This window comes from Mobula hypostoma, chromosome 3 (assembly GCF_963921235.1).
Source record: "Mobula hypostoma chromosome 3, sMobHyp1.1, whole genome shotgun sequence".
Lineage (NCBI taxonomy): Eukaryota > Metazoa > Chordata > Chondrichthyes > Myliobatiformes > Myliobatidae > Mobula > Mobula hypostoma.
The window spans coordinates 103,416,145-103,440,189 of record NC_086099.1 but is presented as its reverse complement, the minus strand read 5'-3'; the positions used below and the strand labels follow the sequence as shown (position 1 = coordinate 103,440,189).

Genomic DNA, 24,045 nt, shown 5'->3' with positions numbered 1-24,045 from the left:
GTTGACTAGAAAGGGACACTAGCAGGAAGGACAGCAGAGCAGCAATGGCTGGAATTTCTGTGAATAATGAGGGAAGTGCAAGATGGGTATATTCCAAATAAGAAGAAATTTTCGAATGGAAGTAGGATGCTACAGTGACTGACATGTGAAGTCAGAGCCAAAGTAAAAACAAAAGAGAGGGCATACAAGGAAGCCAAAGCTAGTGGGAAGGTAGAGGATTGGGAAGTTTTTTAAAAACTTGCAGAAGGAAACTAAGAAGGTCATTAGGAAGGAAAAGATGAATTATGAAAGGAAGTTGGTGACTAATATCAAAGAACATACTCAAAGCTTTTTTAAGTATATAAAGGATAAAAGAGAGTTGAGGATATATATAGGACCAATAGAAAACGAAGCTGGAGAGATTGTAATGAGAGATGCAGAGATGGCAGAGGAACTGAATGCATATTTTGCATCAGTGTTCATAGTGGAAGACATCTGCAGTACACTGGACTTCCAAGAGTATCAGGGAAGTGAAGTATGTGCAGTGAAATTACGACTTGAGAAGGTGCTCAGGAAGCTTAATGGTCTGAGGGTAGATAAATTTCCTGGACCTGATGGAATGCTCCCTTGGGTTCTGAAGGAAGTAGCTGGAGAGATTGTGGAAACATTAACAATGATCTTTCAAGAATTGATAGATTCTGGCATTGTACTGAATGACTGGAAAATTACAAATGTTACTCTGCTCTTTAAGAAGGGTGGGAGGCAGACCTGTTCGCCTGACATCAGTGGTTGGGAAGTTGATTCGGTAGTGAAGAAGGCGAATGCAGTGTTGGCATTCATTTCTAGAAGTATAGAATACAAGAGCAGGGATGTGATGTTGAGGCTCTATAAGGCACTCACTCATGAGATCACACTTGGAGTATTGTGTACAGTTTTGGGCTCCTTGTTTTAGAAAGGATATACTGATATTGGAGAGGACTCAGAGAAGATTCATGAGAATAATTCCAGGAATGAAAGGGTTACAGGTTTCCCCCACCATCCGAAGGTAGAGCGTTCCTATGAAACGGTTCGTAAGCTGGAGTGTCGTAAAGCGAAGAAGCAATTACCATTTATTTATATGGGAAAATTTTGTGAACGTTCGCAGACCCAAAAATAACCTACCAAATCATGACAAATAACACATAAAACCTAAAATAACAGGAACATATAGTAAAAGCAGGAATGATATGTAAATACACAGCCTATGTAAAGTAGAAATACTTTTCCACAATCATTGCCTGCACTGTTGTCCGTAGCGAAAATCTCACGCAAGCGCCGTCAGGAAAAACACGTGCAAGCGCTCTCCAGTAACCTTTAAGCTATGAAGCTGCCAAATCAGACCAAATAACGCATAAAAATACACAGCCTATATAAAGTAGAAATAATGTACGTACAGTGTATATCACTTATGGGAATCAGGAAGACGGTGCCGAGCACACGTCACGGGTTGGGGGTGGTGCGGTGGCCCCCACCCTCCGGGCAGCAAACCGATACCGATCCGCGAAGCATGCAGCGGTCCAACGGTGGCTGGGACGCACCCAGTACATCTTTAAGAAAAAAGCCGAAATAAACATGCTAATTAATTAGGTGCCGCCTGGCACGTAATTGTCAGCCCAGATCAGAGTCAGTTGCTGATTGCATCGCCTCTGATCTGGGCTGACAATTATGTGCTGGGTGGCACCTAATTAAATAGCATACTTATTTTGGCTTTTTTCTTAAAGGTGTGCTGTGCCCCTCCCAGCTACTGCTGCATTCTCCGCGAATTGGTATCTGCGGCCTGGGGTTGGGGTGGTGGGACACTGGGGTGTCGTCTTATCGTCGTCTGTTTCCATTAGGGCAGGCAGCTCATCTTCTCCTATGACTGCCCGCCTCGATGTCGAAGGTTGGGGTTCGTCGTCTGCTGTGGCTGATGGGGAAGGCTTGCTTGACTGCTGAGCCTCGCGCATTTGTCTTATCTTACAGTTCTTTGTAGGCACTCAAACCATCCTGCAAATATCCCCTAAACCTACATACCCTTTCAAAATTAAAGTCGTACTTTGTCAATGCAGCGGAAATCTCACGCAGTTGCTTCACATTCAGTTCACTACTGCAGTCGGTTTTGATTGTTATCCATTCCTCTTCCAATTGCATCACCTCTTTATCTATCAGTTCTTGGTCATGGGATGCCAGAACCTCTTCAACATCATCTTCGTCAACTTCCACAAGCCAGCCTCACTTTGTCCTTACTTCGTTCACCACGATTGAAACTCTTAATTATGTCTAGTTTTACGCTAAGTGTAACACCCTTACGGGCTCTTTTAGTCTTTTCCGATACCTTAGAACTCATCTTGAAAACGGCTGCTCACAGGCATGTGTTAAAGCAATGCCGGTGAGAATGCCGTTCCGAATCTGGGGGAGAGCGGCTGCTCGGGGCGTGTGCTGCTTTTTATCGTAACAGTGAAAACACCTTCTGTTAGTGGAAACAGGTAACTAATGTAGGTCTTTCTTAACAGTGAGGTTTCGAAAAGTGAACATTTGAAAAGCGGGGGACACCTGTACTGTATGAGGAATGTCTGGCAGCCCTTGGGCTGTATTCCCTGGAGTTTAGGAGAATGAGGGAAGATCTCATAGAAACATTCTGAATGTTAAAAGGCATGAACAGATTAGATATGGCAAAGTTATTTCCTATGATAGGAGAGTCTAGGACAAGTGGGCACAACTTCAGGATTGAAGAACGTCCACTTAGAACTGAGATGCGGGGAAATTACTTTCGTCAGAGGGCGGTAAATCTGTGGAATTTGTTGCCACGAGCGGCTGTGGAGCCCAAGTCATTGGATGCATTTAAGGTAGAGATAGATAGGTTCTTGATTGGCCAGGACATCAAAGGGTATGGGGAGAAGGCAGAGCAGTGGGGATGACTGGAAGAATTGGATCAGCCCATGATTGAATGGCGAAGCAGACCTGATGGGCTGAATGGCCTACTTCTGCTGTCATATCTTATGGTCTTATAGTATCTCTGCAAGAACCATTGGCACAGGTGTAGCACAAGGCTGTATGCTCAGCCTCCTGGTCTACTCACTCTATGCCTGTCATTGTGTGGCTAAGTACAGCTCCAATGCTATATCTAAGTTTGCTAAACTGTAAATGCCTAAATCAAAGGTGGTGCCAAATCAGCATATTGAGGGAGATTGAAAATCTGGTTGAATGAAGTCACAACAACCTTTCACTTAGTGTCAGCAAATTCAAAGAGCTGATTATTGACTACAGGAGGATGAAAGTGGAAGTCCATTAGCCAGTACTCAATAGGGGATTGGAGGTGAAGAGGGTCAATAACTTTGAATTCCTTGGTGTTATCATTTCGGAGTATCTGCACTCGATCAGCACACATGTTCCATTACAATGAAGGCATGGTATCGCCTCTACTTTCTTAGAAGTGTGTGCAAATTTGATATGTTATCCAAAACTTTGACAAACTTCTACAGATGGACAGTGGAGAATATCTTGACTGGTTGCGTCACAGCGTGGTATGGAAAGCCTACAAAAAGCAGTGGATACAGCTCAGTCCATCACAGTAAAAGTTGTCCCCACCATTGAACGCATCTACATGGAGCGCTGCTACAAGAAAGCAGCATCCATCATCACGGACTCCCACCATGCAGGCCGTGCTCTGTGGCATGTTTTGTAAACTTCGGTAAGATGGTGGCACACCCAGTCATAGCAGTTTATATGGGCCAACCACAGTTGACAAGGGAGGTCACTCTGCTTGGCATGAGAGACTTGTGGCTGTGAAACTATTTCAGGTTCTGAGGCCTTCTCCGTGGTGGTTGTAAGAATTGACTCTGAGACGGCAGGAAGTGGTTCTGACTATTCTGGACAGCTTTTTTCTTTCTCTCCTTTTCTCGGCTTTTCTCTCTGGATCTACTTTGATCCTTGCTTCTCTTTCATACCTTTCCCTTTCTCATTCATGTCCTTTCTCTCCATCTCTTTTCAGTTTGACTTTTTCTCACCTTTTTGAAAAACTAGGTCTTGTTATCCTCTTTTATTTCCATAGTACTTATCTCCTCCTCTTTCTTTTCCTTTTTATTCTTTCTTGTTGATGCATCTTGAACTTTGGAAGCTGCATTTAGTTCAGTGAAGTATTCTCCTATTAATCTTTCTATTGCTCCCTTGATGATCTGATCTCTGCTCTTGGTTTCCTCTACAACATTTGACAAATCCTCTTTTTTCTTATCTCCATTCACCCTTTTCTTTTTGGCCTTCTATTCATCCAGCTGGGCTTCGGTCTTAGCATCTACTTTTACAAGCAGCATGCAACTTTCCTGAAGCTCCTTGAACTCTCTTCCAGCTTAAAACATTTTGCAAGTTAGAACCTAATTAACATATCAGAAACTTTTTCAGATATGTTGCCTACAAAAACTGTTGTAGTCAGACTGTGGCTTTCGTCACTTTCATGGTCCTTTCTTGATCCAATATGCTTTCTGACCAGAGGTGGAAAGGTTGACACCAACACCTTTTTGCCCTCTGTTGGGCAACTGTTCATGGTGTACAGCATGGAGGCAGTTGTGGCATCATCCAGTACCTTTCTTAATTCACTTTCAGTTGACTCTATTACAGGGGATGTGGTATGCAAACGGTTGATGGATCTCCAATCAAGTTGTAGTTGTCTTAGCCACTCACATCTGCAAAATGCTGTCCCTCCTGTTTTTACGAGATACAAGTCCAATGTTATTTGTTGGTTGTTATATTTCACTGTTATGAATGTCATCCCCACAGGAATGATCTTTTCTCCAGTATAAGTTGGATATCTGGAGGCTTCAGTTCAGTATCTTTGAAATATCATTCAAATTAATTGTGTGAAATAATTGAAACAGCTGAACCAGTGTCCAATTCCATTTTAATTAATTTGCCATTCACATCTGGTGTAAGCCATATTGTTTGAGTGTTGTTAGTTTGCATATTGTAAATCTTAAGGCTACTTAGTCCTGTGTCACTCTTACCATCATTAGATTTTTCATCAATGGTGTGGAGTTTTGTGCTCTTTTTGAAACTGCAACTTAACTTTCTATCTTCCGATAAGATGGTGGCACATTTGGATGCAGGGGCCTATTGGGGGCCAACGAAAGCTGTTCTTTTTTCTTTGTTATATGTGTTTTTTACGACCGCAAGACAATGCTGGACTCCCAAGAACTTTGGGTACTCCAGACCTCCAAATAGTAGCCAAGATGTGGGGTTGAGATTGCAAAGGGAACTGGAAAAGGCATGTAATAAGGGTAATGTCACAATTATAATTTGGGACCTCAATTGCAAGGGGATTGGGAAAATCATGTTGGTGTTGGATCGCAAGAGAGGAAATTTGTTGAATGCTTATGAGATAGCTTCAGGGAAAGGCTATCTTAGATTAGGTCTTGTGTAATAACCCAGATCTTATTAGGGAGCTTAATGTAAAGGAACACTAAGGAGGCAGTGATCATAGTATAATTGAATTCATACTGCAGTTTGAGAGGGAGAAGCATAAGTCACATGTATCAGTATTGCAATGGAATAAAGAGAATTACAGAGGCATGAGAGAGGAGCTTACCCAGGTGGAATGGAGGAGGATATTGACGGGCCTGACATCAGAGCAGAGATGGCTGAAGTTTCTGGGAATAGTTCACAAGGTGCAGGATAGGTATGTCCCACAGAAGTTGTTGTTCTCAAATAGCAGGGGTAGGCAACTCTGGCTGACAAGGTAAGTTAAGGACTGTGTAAAAGCCAAGAAAAGAGCATATAAGGTAGCAAAAGTGAGTGGGAAGTTGAATGATTGGGATGCTTTTAAAATCTAACAAAAGGCAACTAAAAAGCTATAAGAAGGGAAAAGATTAAATATGAGGGCAAACTAGCCAACAGTATAAAATAGAATACTAGAACATTTTTCAGTTATACAAAGGGTAAAAGGAATGTCAGAGTTGATATTGGACTACTGGAAAATTATGCTGGTGAGGTAGTAATGGGGGACAAAGAAATGACAGATGAACTTTATGGGTACTTTGCATCAGTCTCACTATGGAAGACACTAGCAGTGTGTAAAATGTCTGTGAGTGTCAGGGAGCAAGAGTGAGTGCCATTGCTATTACAAAGGAAAAAGTGCTAGGCAGTCTGAAAGGTCTTGAGGGGGATAAGTCAACTGGATCAGATGGACAACATCCCAGAGTCCTGAGAGAGGTTGCTGAAGAGATAATGGATACTTTGGTCATGATCTTCAAGAATCATTTGATTCTGGCATGGTCCAGGAGGACTGGAAGATTGCAAATGTCACTCCAGTCTTTAAGAAGGTAGGAACGCAAAAGAAAGGAAATTATATGCCAGTTAGCCTCAACTGGAAAAGTATTGGAGTGTATTATTAGGGATGAGGTTTCAGGGTACTTGGAGACTAATGATAAAATAAGTCAAAATCAGCACGGTTTCTGTGAAGGAAAATCTTGCCTGGCAAATCTGTTCGAGTTCTTCAAGGAAGTAACAAGCAGGATGGACAAAGGAGAGGTAGTGGATGTCATTTACTTGGATTTTCAGAAGGCATTTGATGAGGTGCCATACATGAGACTGCTTAGCACGATAAAATCCAATGTCGTTACAGGAAAGATACTGGCATGGATAGAGGAATGGCTGACGGGCAGGAGGCAGTGAGTGGGAATAAAGGGCGTCTTTTCTGGTTGGCTGCCAGTGACTAGTGGTGTTCCTCAGGTGTCAGTATTGGGTCTGCTACTTTTCACATTGTTTGTCAATGATTTGGATAATGGAATTGATGGCTTTGTGGCAAAGTTTTTGAATGATATGATGGTAGGGTGTACTGAAGAAGCAATGCGATTGCAGCAGGACTTAGACAAATTGGAAGAATGGTCAAAAATTTGGCAGACGGAACACAGTGTTGGGAAATGTATGATAATGCATTTTGGTAAAAGGAACAATATTGTGGACTATTGTCTAAATGGAGCGAAGGTTCTAACATCAGTGAGGGACTTAAGAGGGACTTAGGAGTCCTCGTGCAAGACATTTCAGCTGGTTTGGTTGAAGCAGCCAAATTTCAAAGCAAACTGTATGCCTTTAAATACAATGTACTCAACAAAATTGGCACTCATTTTTTGTTGGCTATTTCATTTGCTTTAAGATATTGCTCATTATTTCAGTAAACATGAGCCAGTTACCCATTGAGCAATCAAACCTGTCTTTTCTGATGGAAACCAGTCATTTTTGCTCTTTATTTTATTTATTATTATCATCGTCACCCAGTACTCACAGTTTATAAACTCATGAATTCTTCCATTTTCTGCCTTTAAACTCAAACATCTCGCTGTACTTGAGCAGGTAGATAGTTGTCTGGGATTCATTTTAAAAATACCTCAATGCCACTGTTATGTCTTATGAACTCCAAAACATTAAATTAATTGCAAGAAAAAAGATGGGAGCCCAAGGGAATGGGTCTTAGTTTGTTTTTACTTTAAGCGAGGGGCATGCATAATGAATTATTTAAACAACAAAGAATACTTAATTAAACAATATATTTACAGTATTACTCAAATATTACTGCTATAGTAAATATAGAACACTACCTTCTGCTGCCATCAGGAAGGAGGTCCAGGAGCCTTAGGACCCATGCCACCAGATTCAAGGACAGTCATTACCCTTAAATCATCAGGCTCCTGAACCAGCAAGGATAACTTCACTTGCCTCAACACTGAACTGGATCCACAACCTATGGGCTCTCTTTCAAGAACTTTCCAGCTCATATTCTCAGTATTATTTATTTATTTTTACTGTTGTTGTTGTCATTTTTTTTCTATTTGCACAGTTTTTTTCCCCACACATGAATTATTATTAGTATTTGGGTGTAGTTTTTTCATTGATTCCATTGTATTTCTGCTTTGAATGCCTGCAAGAAAATAAATTTCAGACTAATATATGATGAAATATATATAGTTTGATAATAAATCTACTTTGATATTATAATATCCAAAATTTTGACATTTCATGGTCATCCCCAGGACACTGCGGCTGTGAAGATTGCCCCGGCTGCTGTGCGCTATGCCCGCTAATATGATGAACTGATAATCGAGGCTTTGGGCCTACTCTGGGCTGCTCCGGGAAGCAGATCTGTGGACTCGATTTTAGTTCAGAATCCTGTTGTTTGCTTCAATTGTTTGCATGATTTTATTACCTTTTTTTCTCTCTCTAGCACATCGAGGGTTGGTCTTTTATTTATATTTTTATTTTTTTTAAATGGGTTCTTTCGGGTTTCTTGCTTTGTGGCTACCTGTGAGCAAACAAATCTCAAGGTTGTATAACTTATATATTCTTTGATAATAAATGAATCTTGCATCTTGATGTAATTACAGGGTTTGATAGTAGGCTTCAGAGTCACTGGGTTATACAGAACGGAAACAAGTCTCATGGTGCATTGAAGCAAGGGTCATTTTGCTCTAAACTTTTCTTAACCATGTACCTGTTCAAGTATGTTTTTAAATGTTAAGATAACTGCTTCAAGCACTTCGGTAGTTCATTTCATATATGGACCACCCTCTGGGTGGAAAATCTTGCCCCTCAGGTCTCCCTTAAAACTTTCCCTCCTTGATGATGTCTTGGATGCTATGGAGGCTAGTCCCCAGGATAGAGCTGACTAAACTTACAAGTTTCTGCAACTTACTTCAATCTTGTGCAATTGCCTTTCCCTCCACCCCACCCCCCCACCCCCACACAATACCAGACAGTGATGCAGCCAGTCAGAATAATCTCCACGGTACATTTGTAGAAGTACCTGATCCCTTGAGTCCTGGTAACATTGCCATGAATCTTTACTACTTTTGTCTGATAATCTTAATATTTGAAACTTGTGGATGACGAAGACAATATTTATGTGGAAATTAAACTAAACTCGTGTTTTGACTTGTGTTTCCTTAAGCAGTAACGGTTGCAATTGTGGTGTTCAAATGGCAGGAAGTTGTGTGTTTGGTTATTGTCATTGGAGAGTGTGTTCGTTACAGCTGTGTATCAATTGGTTTGTAATCTTTCACTGACCTGGCCTGTTTAAATGTAAATCACCAAAGCTTAACAAAATGGGAAGTCTAATTCAAGACAAGTTTGGCTGCTAGCTGTGCCGTATGGGGAACTTCCAGAGAGAGTGTGTAACAGAACATAGCAGATAATATGGAACATGTATTTTGGAATCACTACAGGGGAGGGGGTGAAAGAAGGGGACAGTTATATGCTTATTGCTACTGCCCTCCATTCCCAGCACTAAAAATAAAGTTGAAGTACTGCTGCAGCTTTTGCATTCTCATTATGTGCTCGTAAACGGCAATAAAGATCAGTGTACTCTTAACATGGAGGTGGCTTGGTGTCGTGGGCTTTCTGAAATGATTTGAATAATGAATTAGTAATGTAACTGGATGTTGCTTGTGAACCTTCTGTGCTTGTAAAAAAAACATTATTTTTTGTAACCTTAACTGGTAGATTGTGGAATAATGATTTCTGAATACATTTCCTGAAGGTTTCAGATTCAACTTATTTCATTATTTAATCATAAAATCTGAACCTGTTTGGAAAATTTGTGATGATTTACATCTAATCTTAACTCGCTTTTCCCCCAGAACAGCAGACTCATTAGAGGAAGTGTCCAGTGCAAGCGTGGTTAACAATATTTTAAGCCACATCAAAAACTGTCAGAAATCTGTTTAAGATTAAAATCGGTTACTGTGTAATTTATTTATGAAACAGAAGGTAACTTCCATTATTTCCAGCATCTTTTCATCATATAGTGATAAGATAAATGTTATAGTTATTTGTGCATTAACACTGAAGTTGTTAGAACTGATGGAATGATCTATATCGTTCTATGTATTTAAATAAGATACAGCCACTCTTATTGGAACTGAATAATACTAAAATGTACATTGGGATCGTTGTGATTTAAGTATTTTGATTTTTATTTCCAAGTTTGTCTTTATGAAGTTAAATGTTGGTATCCATTAGCTTTAACTTTAAACATCAAATATTAATGGGGCTACTTTGGTGACTCATACTTTATAAAAGGATGGTCTTCAGATTTGATTTGACTTTCTGGTTACAGTTCACTGCCAACCTTGAAACCAACTGTCACAGAGGTTTTTTTTTCTCCCTCATACTCCATGTAATTTGCCAGCAGTTAGCAGTACAGGGGCACACCAGTGTTGATGATATTGGGCAATTTGAACATCAACAAAACATTACAGCTCTGTACAGGCCCTTTTTGGCCCACAATCTTGTGCTAACCTTTTAACCCATGCCTCCTGCATAGCTCTACATTTTTCTGTCATCAAAGTGGTCAGTTCAGAGTTTCTTCAATGCCTGCAACCAATCAAGCTGAAAGATTCTTATCATCTGAAAATCAGGCTGTAAAAAGTTTAGTATTTAATTTTAAATTTATAAGACAAAAACGTCCTTGGTGCAAATATGTTTATGGTGCAAGCTGAAATAGGACAAACTCTTGGAGAAAAATGTTGTTAAAAGCTTTGAAATTTTGAATTGATTATCAGAAGAAATCAAATCCTACATAAATGAAACTTAATTTTAAGTCCAAGGAGATTATTAAACATTAAAATTCAACTGTCATTAACATGAGAAAGTCTGCAGTTGCTGGAAATCCAAATCAACATACACAAATGCTGGAAGTACTGAGCAGATCAGGCAGCATCTAGGGAAATGAATAAAGAGTCGGCAGATGTTTTAGGCCAAGACCATTCATCATTTAAAATACCATATTCATCAACATACAGTACATCTCAGAAATATCCGAAAAGAAAGATGACTTGTGCATCTTTGCAAGGAGGAGAACTGACAGGATATAAAAAGATAAAAATAGCCCAAAATGTTGACAGTCTATTCACTTCCATAGACGCTGCCTGACCTGCAGAGTTCCTCAAGCAATTATGGTCACAACTCCTTCACTACAGAGTAACATTTTTGTGCTTTTTTCCAATGGAGAGAATGCTTTATAAATCTTACCAGTTCACTGATCTCTACAACACACATCAAAGTTGCTGGTGAACGCAGCAGGCCAGGCAGCATCTCTAGGAAGAGGTGCAGTCGACGTTTCAGGCCGAGACCCTTTGTCAGGACTAACTGAAGGAAGAGTGAGTAAGGGATTTGAAAGTTGGAGGGGGAGGGGGAGATCCAAAATGATAGGAGAAGACAGGAGGGGGAGGGATGGAGCCAAGAGCTGGACAGGTGATAGGCAAAAGGGATACGAGAGGATCATGGGACAGGAGGTCCGGGAAGAAAGACAAGGAGCGGGGGGGGGACCCAGAGGATGGGCAAGGGGTATATTCAGAGGGACAGAGTGAGAAAAAGGAGAGTGAGAGAAAGAATGTGTGTATAAAAATAAGTAACAGATGGGGTACGAGGGGGAGGTGGGACATTAGCGGAAGTTAGAGAAGTCGATGTTCATGCCATCAGGTTGGAGGCTACCCAGACGGAATATAAGGTGTTGTTCCTCCAACCTGAGTGTGGCTTCATCTTTACAGTAGAGGAGGCTGTGGATAGACACGTCAGAATGGGAATGGGATGTGGACTTAAAATGTGTGGCCACTGGGAGATCCTGCTTTATCTGGCGGACAGAGCGTAGATGTTCAGCAAAGCGGTCTCCCAGTCTGCGTCGGGTCTCGCCAATATATAAAAGGCCACATTGGGAGCACCGGATGCAGTATATCACCCCAGCCGACTCACAGGTGAAGTGTTGCCTCACCTGGAAGGACTGTTTGGGGCCCTAAATGGTGGTAAGGGAGGAAGTGTAAGGGCATGTGTAGCACTTGTTCTGCTTACACGGATAAGTGCCAGGAGGGAGATCAGTAGGGAGGGATGGGGGGGACGAATGGACAAGGGAGTTGCGTAGGGAGCGATCCCTGTGGAATGCAGAGAGAGTGGGGGAGGGAAAGATGTGCTTAGTGGTATGATCCCGTTGGAGGTGGTGGAAGTTACAGAGAGTAATATGTTGGACCCGGAGGCTGGTGGGGTGGTAGGTGAGGACCAGGGGAACCCTATTCCTAGTGGGGTGGCGGGAGGATGGAGTGAGAGCAGATGTACGTGAAATGGGGGAGATGCGTTTAAGAGCAGAGTTGATAGTGGAGGAAGGAAAGCCCCTTTCTTTAAAAAAGGAAGACATCTCCCTCGTCCCAGCTCTCAGGATGAGGCTTTTCATTCTAGGATGAGGGAGATGTCTTCCTTTTTTAAAGAAAGGGGCTTCCCTTCCTCCACTATCGCTCTCAGGATGAGGCTTTTCATTCTAGGACGAGGGAGATGTCTTCCTTTTTTTAAAGAAAGGGGCTTCCCTTCCTCCACTAACTCTGCTCTTAAACGCATCTCCCCCATTTCACGTACATCTGCTCTCACTCCATCCTCCCGCCACCCTACTAGGAATAGCGTTCCCCTGGTCCTCACCTACCGCCCCACCAGCCTCCGGATCCAACATATTATTCTCCGTAACTTCTGCCACCTCCAACGGGATCCCACCACTAAGCACATCTTTCCCTCCCCCACTCTCTCTGCATTCCGCAGGGATCGCTCCCTACGCAACTCCCTTGTCCATTCGTCCCCCCCATCCCTCCCCACTGATCTCCCTCTTGGCACTTATCCGTGTAAGCGGAATAAGTGCTACACATGCCCTTACACTTCCTCCCTTACCACCATTCAGGGCCCCAAACAGTCCTTCCAGGTGAGGCGACACTTTACCTGTGAGTCAACTGGGGTGATATACTGCGTCCGGTGCTCCCGATGTGGCCTTTTATATATTGGTGAGACCCGACGCAGACTGGGAGACCGCTTTGCTGAACATCTACGCTCTGTCCGCCAGAGAAAGCAGGATCTCCCAGTGGCCACACATTTTAATTCCACATCCCATTCCCATTCTGACGTGTCTATCCACGGCCTCCTCTACTGTAAAGATGAAGCCACACTCAGGTTGGAGGAACAACACCTTATATTCCGTCTGGGTAGCCTCCAACCTGATGGCATGAACATTGACTTCTCTAACTTCCGCTAATGCCCCACCTCCCCCTCGTACCCCATCTGTTACTTATTTTTATACACACATTCTTTCTCTCACTCTCCTTTTTCTCCCTCTGTCCCTCTGAATATACCCCTTGCCCATCCTCTGGGTTCCCCCCCCCCTTGCCTTTCTTCCCGGACCTCCTGTCCCATGATCCTCTCGTATCCCTTAGGAGGGACAGGTCCTCCTATCACCTGTCCAGCTTTTGGCTCCATCCCTCCCCCTCCTGTCTTCTCCTATCATTTTGGATCTCCCCCTCCCCCTCCAACTTTCAAATCCCTTACTCACTCTTCCTTCAGTTAGTCCTGACGAAGGGTCTTGGCCTGAAATGTCGACTGCACCTCTTCCTAGAGATGCTGCCTGGTCTGCTGCGTTCACCAGCAACTTTTATGTGTGTTGCTTGAATTTCCAGCATCTGCCGAATTCCTGTTGTTTGCACTGATCTCTACAGTTTACAGTAACGCAGGTTACAATAGTGCACCTTGCACAGGGGCAGGAAATCACCGCCTACTACTGTTTGCTTTCAGTCCTTATCTACACTCTAGGAGTTGTTGTATTACCACTTATAGTGGTGAAAATTGATAGACTTTTATTCCCTTTGCAAATTCTGATTCATTTTATCTTTATTGAGTCTATATTTGATTTACTTTGATCCTTGTTGATTAAAAGATAAAGGAACCAGCAAATAATGGAAACTGACGTAAACATAACTTAATTCACATTTGTAAAAAGCAAACCAGATTAATATTTTGGGTCTTAAGATTTGGATGGAGGATTAATGATAATTTTTCTCTTGATTGTTCCTAATTGATTTGCAATGTTTTTCATTATTTTCTACTATTCCTTGGATTAGAATGCATTTTATAAATAAGATCAAGGAAGAAACATTAGCAGGATTCATGCATTTTCACCTTAATGAATTTTAGTCAATTTCATGGTAAAATAAGTTATTTAAGTGAATTTATTTTTGTGACTGTAATAGTCGCAAATAACTATAAACAGGTTTCAAAATATCTCTGCTGATATTATAGAAGTTTTGTATTTATGATTTTTCTCATTCAATGCCATCACAATCAAGATGATAAATAATTTTAATAACATGACTTCTAACTCATGTGTAGCTTTGGCTTCTGTTCCATTGAAGTTTTATTAAACGAGCCAAGTATTGTGATGTTTGCCCCTGTTGATACTGGAAACAATTGTAATAATGTGCGTTAGGATTTAGACCTCAAATATACACTTTCAGTGAAAATGTTCCTGTTCAGATTTCATCTTCAGCATTGCCACGGAGGAGGGAAATGTATAGAGAATTTATGGAGAAATATATTTATTCTTGTTCCTCCTTCTGTATTAGTAAGTAGCAGATTGTTCCTGGCACTATTACATGTTGAAAAAGTTGTTATTCATAGCTATTTTGTATCAGTGAGAACAACTGTTAGGTAGCACCCCATTATAGTTTATATTCAGAATATTGAACCTCATGTGCATTTCAAATCAATGTTGCATGTTTATGCTGATTTATGCTGATTTTCAAGTTCTTTGTTCTGGTTTGTTTTCCCTTCATAGTAGCAATTCTTTTCAGAATTATGAAGGTGGCCATAATTCTAGGATTTGCTCTATCCACTGTTAATATTTATTGAATTTTTTTTCCAACTTCTCAAGTACAGTTTGAAATTGTGATCTTGTTTTTCTAGTGAGAGGTATCATCACTGAGTACTTTCTTGTTTTTACTTTATATCCTCACTATTGCATTTGCAATGTGCCAATGATGAGAAATCCAGATTTCACTTGTGACTTCCTCTAACCTTAACATGTTCAAACTAATTATACCCCCACGATTGCCTTGGCTGACTCACTTTAAACATGGGAACAAACTTGAGTTTGCTCACCTTAATCATTCAATATATCATTTCATGCTCAGATCATGAGCAGTAAATTTTAATTGGTTAAAGCTTAAAAGCAATAGATGTGCTGTATCTGTGCATTTTTATGCATATATCTTGTAGCAGTAAATTTTTGTGTATAAAGTGAACAAAAATACTATAACATTAAATATGGTGTAAAACAGTGGGCCTAATCTTTAAAAAAATGTTTAAACTGCTTTAAAAAAAAATTACTCCTAAAATGGATGAATGAATCAAGAGTATTGTGCAAGATTGGGTATTAATCTGGGAATGAATTGTAGTTTGTGTATTTATTCATCAGAAATAGTATTTGTGTATCTTAAGGGACATCTACTGCAAAATTATACTGCCATAGTTAAACCTCTACTTTTAACAATGGCGGTCTTACTGAAATTGATTGTTGATCATTTTAAGCTTGGACAGCACTTGATCAAGACTTGAGATACAAAAGTAGAAAAGTGTTGTGTTTCCTGGATGTGACATCCTCATTTTGATAGTAGCATAAATTTGAAATGATTTGTGTTGTAATTGGATTTTTCTTTAATATAGAAGTTAAGACTCCCTAGTTAACATAGACATAAAACAGTACCACACATGTACAGGTCTGATGACTCACAATCTTTGTACTTGCCTAAATGGCTCTGAAGTGTGGTAACAAACAAGAGAAAATCTGCAGATGCTGGAAATCCAAGCAACACACGCATTGCTGGAGGAACTCAGCAGGCCAGGCAGCATCTAATAAAAGAGTACAGTCGACATTTTGGGCTGAAATTCTTTGGCAGGACTCAGTCCTGCTGAAATGTTACCATATCTGTTTCCTCGGCTTTCCCTGGCAGTATGAACCAGGTATCTACCATTCTTTGTGTAAAAGGGAGGAAAAAAAGACTTGTCAAATATATCTCCTTTAAACTTCGCACCTTCTCACTTTAAAAATGTGCCCTCTACTATTTGTCATGTTCGCCCAGGGGTAAAGACTCTACCTAGCATGTCTATCTCTTTCATAATCTTAGCTGATATACTTAGATCAGCTTGTCCCATAGTCACCAATGCTCTAGAGTAGTGGTCGCCAACCCGTCGATTGCGATCGACCAGTTGATCTTTGAGACTTTCCCAGTAGATCCTGAAAAAAATCAAAAATAAATACACAAGTACTGTTGTAAAGTGAGCATTATAAAAATAATTAATACTAATTAGGATAACAGTAATATAGCAATACTTTTGCTTCTGAAAGCTGTTTGAAAAGGGAGATTGTTTCCGGTTTGCGGGGTTTTAGTTCCGTTCTTTCTGTCCAGTGCTCATGTGTGTAGCTCCCCCATGCATCGCGGTTTCAGCGTAGCTTGTGCTGCATCAAAGTGACCAATTAGATTAGATAAGAGTACAGACTGTTGCAAACATCAATATACAGCACTCGCTGGTGATATCCTTGTAGCATGGCGGGGGCTCCACGAAAGAAGGCAAAAACGTACAAATTCCATCCAGAATGGAAGAGGAATTTCTTTTTACCTTGGTGAAAGGCAAGTGTGTATGTATGTTGTGCCACCAAACACGAGCACTGATTAAAAGAGGGAATCTGGAGCGGCACCACAACACCACCCACCAGAAGTTTAAAGACACCTACGCCCCCCCCCCCCCAAAGAGCGCAATTCATTCCGGGAAAGTTGAGGAGCTGAAATCGGGGTTGAAGGCCCAGCAATCTTTTTTCACAGAACATGCTGCTCAAAATAAGGCTGCTGTTGAAGCATCATTTCATGTAAGCCACCCAATGTTCCCCAACCTCTGGACCGTGGACCGATACATTGCCGCGAAGAATGCAGTGGTGCAGCGGTAGTCGGAACGCACCCAGCACATCAGATGATCTGGGCTGACATTACCGTGCCGGGTGATACCTAATTAATTAGTTTGTTTATTTCGGCTTTTTTCTTAAAGATTTGCTGGGTGCGTTCCAACTACCACTGCACCACTGCATTCTTTGCGGCCTGGTATTGGTCCGCGGCCTGGAGGTTGGGGACCGCTGGGCTAAACACAAGAAGCCTTTTACAGATGACAATTAATTCAAGGAAGCAATGACCATTACTGCAGAGACTGTTTTTAATAACTTTGAAAACAAAAACGACATCACAACCGCAATACATAATATACCGCTTGGCTCTGCAACAGTGACAAGGAGGGTATTGTCACTGTCAGAGGGTGTGGATATTTTTCACTACAGTTCGATGAATCCCTGGATGTAATGCAAACAGCTCAGCATGTTATATTTGTCAGAATGGCTTTCCAGGATTTTACAACAAAGGAGGACTTCCTCACTCTTTTGCAATTAAAGGAGAGAACGAGAGGTGAGGATATTTACAATGAGTTTAAAAATATGTCTGTGAAAATGACATCCCCATTCATAAACTGGTGGCAATTACTACTGATGGGGCCCCAGCAATGCACAGTGTGCGCGTTGGTTTTATAGCACTAAAAGTCAGTGACTACTTCGGGTCAACTTATCTATGTGAAATTGCATTTTCACAGATGAAAATTATTAAACCTAAGTACAGGAGCTGTCTTACTGACAGACACCTTACAGACTGTCTCAGACTGGCTGTCTGTAGTTATGAGCCAAATTTCAGGGAACTAGCAGAAAGTATTCAGCCCCAGTCATCACACTGAGTGCAACAATCAATTTTTATTTATTTATTTTACGTGTTGAAATAAAATTAAATAATGAAACTTAGAATTAAAGGTGTGAAGTATTGTAATATTCTGAAAGAAAGACAGCTATGGCCTGTTTCATATGCTACTTACAGTGTTTTCTATTTTGAATTAATTTGAAAGTTTGACAAAAGTATTTTGTGTAATTCAAATACAATTAGCCCAAATAAAAGGCCTCAAATTGGAAGTACAATCTGAGCTGTGTTTCCTCTAAATGACTTAGTAGGTAGATCTTGCCTCTCACTAAGGTCGAGGTAGGGGATCTTGGGCTTGAAAAGGTTGGTGACGACTACTCTAGAGAAAGCAATCAAAGCGTATACATTCTCTCCTTGCAGCTTGCATTCAACAATTCAGACAGCACCTTGGTGAACCTCTTCTGCACCCTCTTCTAAGGCTCCGTGTTCTTCCTGTAATGCGTAACTGTAATTGTACATGATGCTACAAATGTGGCCTAAACAAAGCTTAAGATAGTTACACTATGACTTTCTGACTTTTGTATTCAACACCCTGACTAATGAAGAAAAGCTTGCAACATACCTCCTTTATCACCCTTTTACTTGCTGCTTTCAGGGAACTATGGACCAGCTCTCCAAAATCCACTTTTTTCTGTACACTCTTCACTGTGACACCCCAGTGTGTAAAATCTCATTCATTTGACAACCTTCCTCACTATCCACAACTCTGCCAATTCCTGCAAACTTACTAATCAGACCATCTGCATTATTGTATATACCACAAGCAGTCCAGCACCGATGGTTTCCAGATCACTGATCACAGACATCCAGTCAGAATAACACATCTCCTCTGCTAATTTATGGCCAAGACACTAAGTGTTGTAACATTCTGTATCAGCTCACTTTGAGGGACCTTGTTGAAACTTTAGTAAAGTCAATGCATACAACATCCATTGCCTCATCCCTGTCAATCAAATTTGTCACCTCCTCAAAAAATTAAGTGTGGGAGACTGCAGTTGCAAGGCATCAGGAGGAATTCAACAGGTCAGGCAGCATCTGTGTGGAGTGGAATAGACAGATGACTTCTCGGGTTGAGACACTTCATCAATCTGGGTGAAGGGTGTTCATCCGAAATGTCAACTGCCCATTTCCCTCTATAGATCGTGCCTGATGTATTGAGTCCCTCAGCAGTTTTTGGTGTAAGACATCACCCATCCTGCCCTGCACAAAGCCATGCTGATTACCCCTAAAGTTAGGAGCACGGAAAATCTCATTGTTCCCCCGCCCCCCCCCCCCGAACTCTGAGTTAGCTACAATGACAGGAGGATTGGTTGAGAGTTGACTTCGTTGTTGGAATTCTTCTTAAGCCCATCACCCGTACTGGGGCATAGGCCACCAACAGCAGCTCAGCAGAGTCCTCTGTCCTGGGCTGAAGGTTGATTGGGCCTGTGGCTTCTGCTCTCACCACACAACTTCATGCATCTTCTAAGCAAGGATCCTTCCTTGCCCAGGGAGCTTCTGTTGGCACTTCAGTAGTGCTGGGATTTTATGGCATGGGGTTGCTGACCCTATGCCCACCCCTCCTGCATTGTTGGAATTGAGGGCAAAATTGATAAGCTTTCACTTTGATTGCCATGCAGTAGTCCTTGCTGAACTTAAGCATGTGAGGACTGAACATAGACAGAGTTCAGGTGCATGCCACCAAGTGGTAGAATTGCTGCACTTCATCAGGGAGAAGTAGTTTGCATTTAAACAACGGCTGTGGAGAGATACTGTCGAAAGATAACCAGTAGCTGCTAAATGAACAGAGGGTGGACTGGAAAATCTTAAGTGAGCAACAGTCAACAAGTTCAACAGTTCTGGGATGTGAAGCTACACATTCATTAAGTCCTATATGACTCAGATTTTATTTGTGTTGATGGTATTCTTGGCTGTATACTGTACTTAGCTGTTCAATTGCTTTTCAGCTGGATATGCCAAAAGAACACATTATAGCTAATGTTGCTACAATCATCAAGGATGTGTGTACCCAGAGACCAGTGAGTTTTGGTGAGTGATAATTCAAGACATGCTAGTGATATTAAACCTGATTCTGAAATCTTTTGGAAAAATGCACCAGATATCATCCATGTGATATTCAGTGTATACTAAATCTATATAAATAGTGAAGATGTGATGCAATTTGTGGGAGTACTATGGAAACACAACACTTTTTGTTGTTCTTGAGGTTGTAGTTGCAGTTTACCTGGAGCTTGCATGGTGATTAAGTGAGTTCAGTGAATCTCTTCAGCCATTGACGATGAGGTTTGCAAAAGAAATTAGTATGGTATTGCTAGTCTTCCTGAGATTCTCACAAGGATGAAAGGAAGTTCAGGTGGATAGTTTACTCTGATTGAACTAAATAAAAAGCTCTTTTGTGCACATAATGAATAACTTAATAAAGGTCTTTTGTGCACTTAATGCATTGTGTGTGTGTGTGTGTGTGTGTGAGAGAGAGAGATGGAAGAAAACAGTTGAGCCCTCATTTCTAACATCCTCTAATGAGAGCATAAATTCAGAATGGCTTGTGCTCCATCTGGATAGTTTAAAAACAATAAAATCAAAGCTCCTTGATTAACAGCAGAGAAGGTTCTGAGTTCTTTATCCTTGCTAAGTTAGCTATAATTAGAAGAATGATTTTAAAAAATTGCTGAAGAAAGGATGGTAAAATTCACAACTTTTACTCCAATTTCTGTGCAGCAATCCCTTTTGAATATATAGTGCCTACAAAAAGTATTCACCCGAACCCCCCCCTTAGAAGTTTTTTTTTACAATATTGAATCACAGTGGATTTAATTTGGCTTTTTTGACACTGATCAACAGAGAAAGACTCTTTTGTGTAAAAGTGTAAACAAATTTCTACAAAGTGACTTAAATTAATTACAAATATAAAAAAACAATAATTGCATAAGTATTCACAACTCCCGTTAATATGACACACCAACTCATCACTGGTGCAGCCAAATGATTTTTGAAGTCACATAGTTAGTTAAATTGAAATCACTTGTGGTAGTCAAGGTGTTTCAATTGAGTGTAGTAAAAATACGCCTGTATCTGGAAGGTCCAATTGCTGGTGAGTCAGTATCCTGGCAAAAACTACCCAATGAAGACCAAAAAAACACTCGAAGAAACTCCATGAAAAGGTTATTGAAAAGCACAAGTCAGAAAATTTCCACTGAATATCCCTTGGAGTACAGTTAAGTCAATCATCAAGAAATAGAAAGAATATGGCACAGCCATAAATCTGCCTAGAACAGGCCGTCCTCAAAAACTGAGTGACTGCAAGACAGGGACAAGTGAAGGAGGCCACCAAGAGACCTATGACAACTCTGGAGGAGTTACAAGCTTCAGGGGCTGAGATGAGTGAGACTGCATGTACAACTGTTGCCCAGGTGCTTCACCAGTCATAGCTTTATGCGAGAAAGGCAAAGAGAAAGCCACTGTTGAAAAAAACTCACATTAAATCTTGGCTAGAATTTGCCAGAAGGCATGTGGGGAGACTCTGAAGTCAGCTGGAAGAAGGTTATGAGGTTTGAAGAAACCAAAATTGAGTTTTTTGGCCATGAAACTAAATGTTATGTTTAGCGTAAGTGTGGTGGTGGCTACATCATTCTGTGGGGATGCTTCATTGCAGCAGGCCCTGGAAGACATGTGAAGGTAGAGGGTAAAATGAATGCAGCAAAATACAGGGACATCCTGGAGGAAAACCTGATGCAGTCTGCAAGAGAACTGCAACATGGTAGAAGATTTGTTATCTGGCAAGACAATGACCCCAAGCATAAAGCCAAAGCTATACAGGAATGGCTTAAAAACAACAAAGTTAATGTCCTGGAGTGGCCAAGTCGGAGTCCAGACCTCAATCCAATTGAGAATTTGTGGCTGGATGTTAAATGGGCTGTTCACTCATGATCCCCATGCAATCTTTGACAGTGTTTGAGCAGTTTTACAAAGAAGGATGGGGAAAAATTGCTGTCTCCAGATGTGCAAGGCTGATAGAGCCCTATCCACACAGACTCAAGGCTGTAATTGCTGCTGTAAGATGCATCTAATAACTACTGACTTGAAGGGAGTGATAATTATGCAATCAGTTTTGTGTTTAATAATTGTAATAAATTTAGACTATCTTGTTTTCACTTTGACACAAAAGAGTCTTTTCTGTTGATCAGTGTTTTTAAAAAAGCCAAATTAAATCCACTGTGATAGTGTTGTAAAACAATAAAAAATGAAAACTTCCAAGGGGGTGAACGCTTTTTATAGGCACTGTATACAAGTGCATAATACACATAGACAGGCATATAATTCATTTGCATGCCACTAAGCAATAGTTTCTGCTTCATTGTAGAGTTGAAGTGCCTTTTTAAAATTTTTTTTCCCAACTAAGATATTTATTGAAGTAAAATATGAATTTAATATTTGGATTAATATCTTCACAAGTTAGAAGGAAGTATATCCAATGTTCCTTTATCAATGACCAATGACCATTTTAGATACTTCCCTTAAACTTTGAATACCAATTTTTAAAAAAACAAAGAAATTACATATTCCATAAGACTTGCTGCAGATCCTGGGCTTAGTTTGTATTTCCAATCTATATTTTTATTTTTAATATAAACACTGCCTAATTTAACTTGTCTGTCTTTTCTCAGGTCCATTTGTTGAAAGAGCAATTATTTGCAGTGCAACCAGTGAATCTATGTTGTTTAAAGTAGATCCTTTCTTGCCTCAAATAACAGAAGACAATGAAGAAGAGAATCAATAGCACTATGGTTAATTATTAACTACTTTTGTACAAACTACCAATGGCATATTGTGATGCAATAAACATTTATATATGTAATAAGTTGATAAGCTGAATATAAAAAGGAATCTCTGAACAGGAGTCAAGTGCATCTTATTAAAGTTTATTTAAAAGGCTTGTTAAATCTTACAGAATAGTACTCTGCCTTAGTCAGCAGGTTTTCAGCAGATATGGCTTATCACTGACCTCTTCACTTTGGTTCCAGTGTTTGAAGATTTTCTGTTGATAGTTGCAAAGTTAAAGTTTCATTCAAAATAACCGTAATTTTATTAAATAGTGGAGCAGATTTGAAACATCTATTGATTTGTTCTTAGTTACAATGTTTCTATGACTTCAGCATCCTTATATTATTCTCAAGAAATGGTGCATAATCTTGAGGACAGGAAATTGCTTCCAGACTTATCCATAGTCATGTTTGGGTGAATATCTGGAGCAAGGTACAGTATTTTAACTAGGATACACTGTGAGCACTGATACATGTCCTTTTGTTGAACATTCCACCGACAACATTAAAAGAGTGCTTCCATAATCATACTTGGCTGGATGGAGTTTCTTCTTTGAGATGAATTGTGGAATCCTCCATATTGCCATATTATGTGAAGAATGACAGATTACTGTAAGTATATTTTAACGATTTGATCTAATGTTGGTACACTTTTTTTTTATGTGAATATCAATACAAGTCTGCATTAGTTTACTAACAGTACCTGTGTAGTTTTGGTAGACAATACACAGAATAATAGCTGTCAGTTATGTTCTGATGTTTTCTGTAAATAAAAAGGAATAAGTCACTACTTGGAACACCTTCCTACTTATTTTGTACAGGAAAAGGAAGTAATTCTGCTTCTGCTCATATTCCTATTCTAGAAAGTATTGTGATTTGTTTCTAGAAGTTTCTATCTTTATCTACCTCTCACCTTTACTATTTCTGTGCAGAAGTGAGCTGATATTTTTCTAGCAATGTTGTTATGGTTTACAGGATTATTCTCAATGGCTTAAAGGATTTTTAAAAATCTGTGCAAGTCAGGGGTGACATGCTGGATGACGACAAGACAGCAAATGTGTTATCTTTATTCTGGAGGGCAATAGATATACAGACCTGAGTTTAATGTCAGTGATAGGCTGAATCTAATGTTAGTGGTGGGAAAAGTTCAAGTTCGCTGTCATCTGACTGTACATGTATACAACCAATCAAAACATTATCCTGGACTATGGTGCACACCCACTAAACCCATATCATACACAGCACATAAAACAAAATATTGCCACAAGCACTGAATAAAATATAATTCAAAGTGCGTGCAATGCACAGCACAGATAACTAGTTCACAGCTCGCTGTTCTAGTGACAAGACCTCAGTGGTGGTATGGTATTCGTTAATCTCACAGTTTGAGGGAAGAAGCTGTTACCTAGTCTGGTAATTCTAATCTTGATGTTCCGGTACCTCCTTCCTGATGGTAGTGGGTCATAGAGATTGTGCGATGGGTAGTAGGGATCCTCAGATGGGCACTTCATGTACAACACTCCTGATTAATACCACAAGTGGGGGGAGGAAGATCTCCATGATCCTCTGGGGTTTTTACTATCCTCTGTCGGGTCTTGCGGTCC

The 24,045-nt window shown here is 40.5% G+C and overlaps 1 protein-coding gene across 2 annotated transcripts in view; it reads left to right on the top strand.

Annotated features, from left to right (window-relative positions):
- The window catches only part of mrpl1 (mitochondrial ribosomal protein L1), a 66,491-nt gene extending 42,903 nt beyond the window's left edge, over positions 1-23,588 (top strand). The window contains exons 8-9 of one of the 2 annotated variants that reach the window (XM_063043542.1): positions 19,568-19,649; positions 22,286-23,588. In XM_063043542.1, the coding sequence (XP_062899612.1) occupies positions 19,568-19,649; positions 22,286-22,398 (195 nt within the window). In that variant the 3' untranslated portion in view covers positions 22,399-23,588. The remainder of the gene's footprint in view (positions 1-19,567; positions 19,650-22,285) is intronic. The other variant, XM_063043543.1, reaches the window with a different exon arrangement.
- The last annotated feature ends 457 nt before the right edge of the window (positions 23,589-24,045 follow it).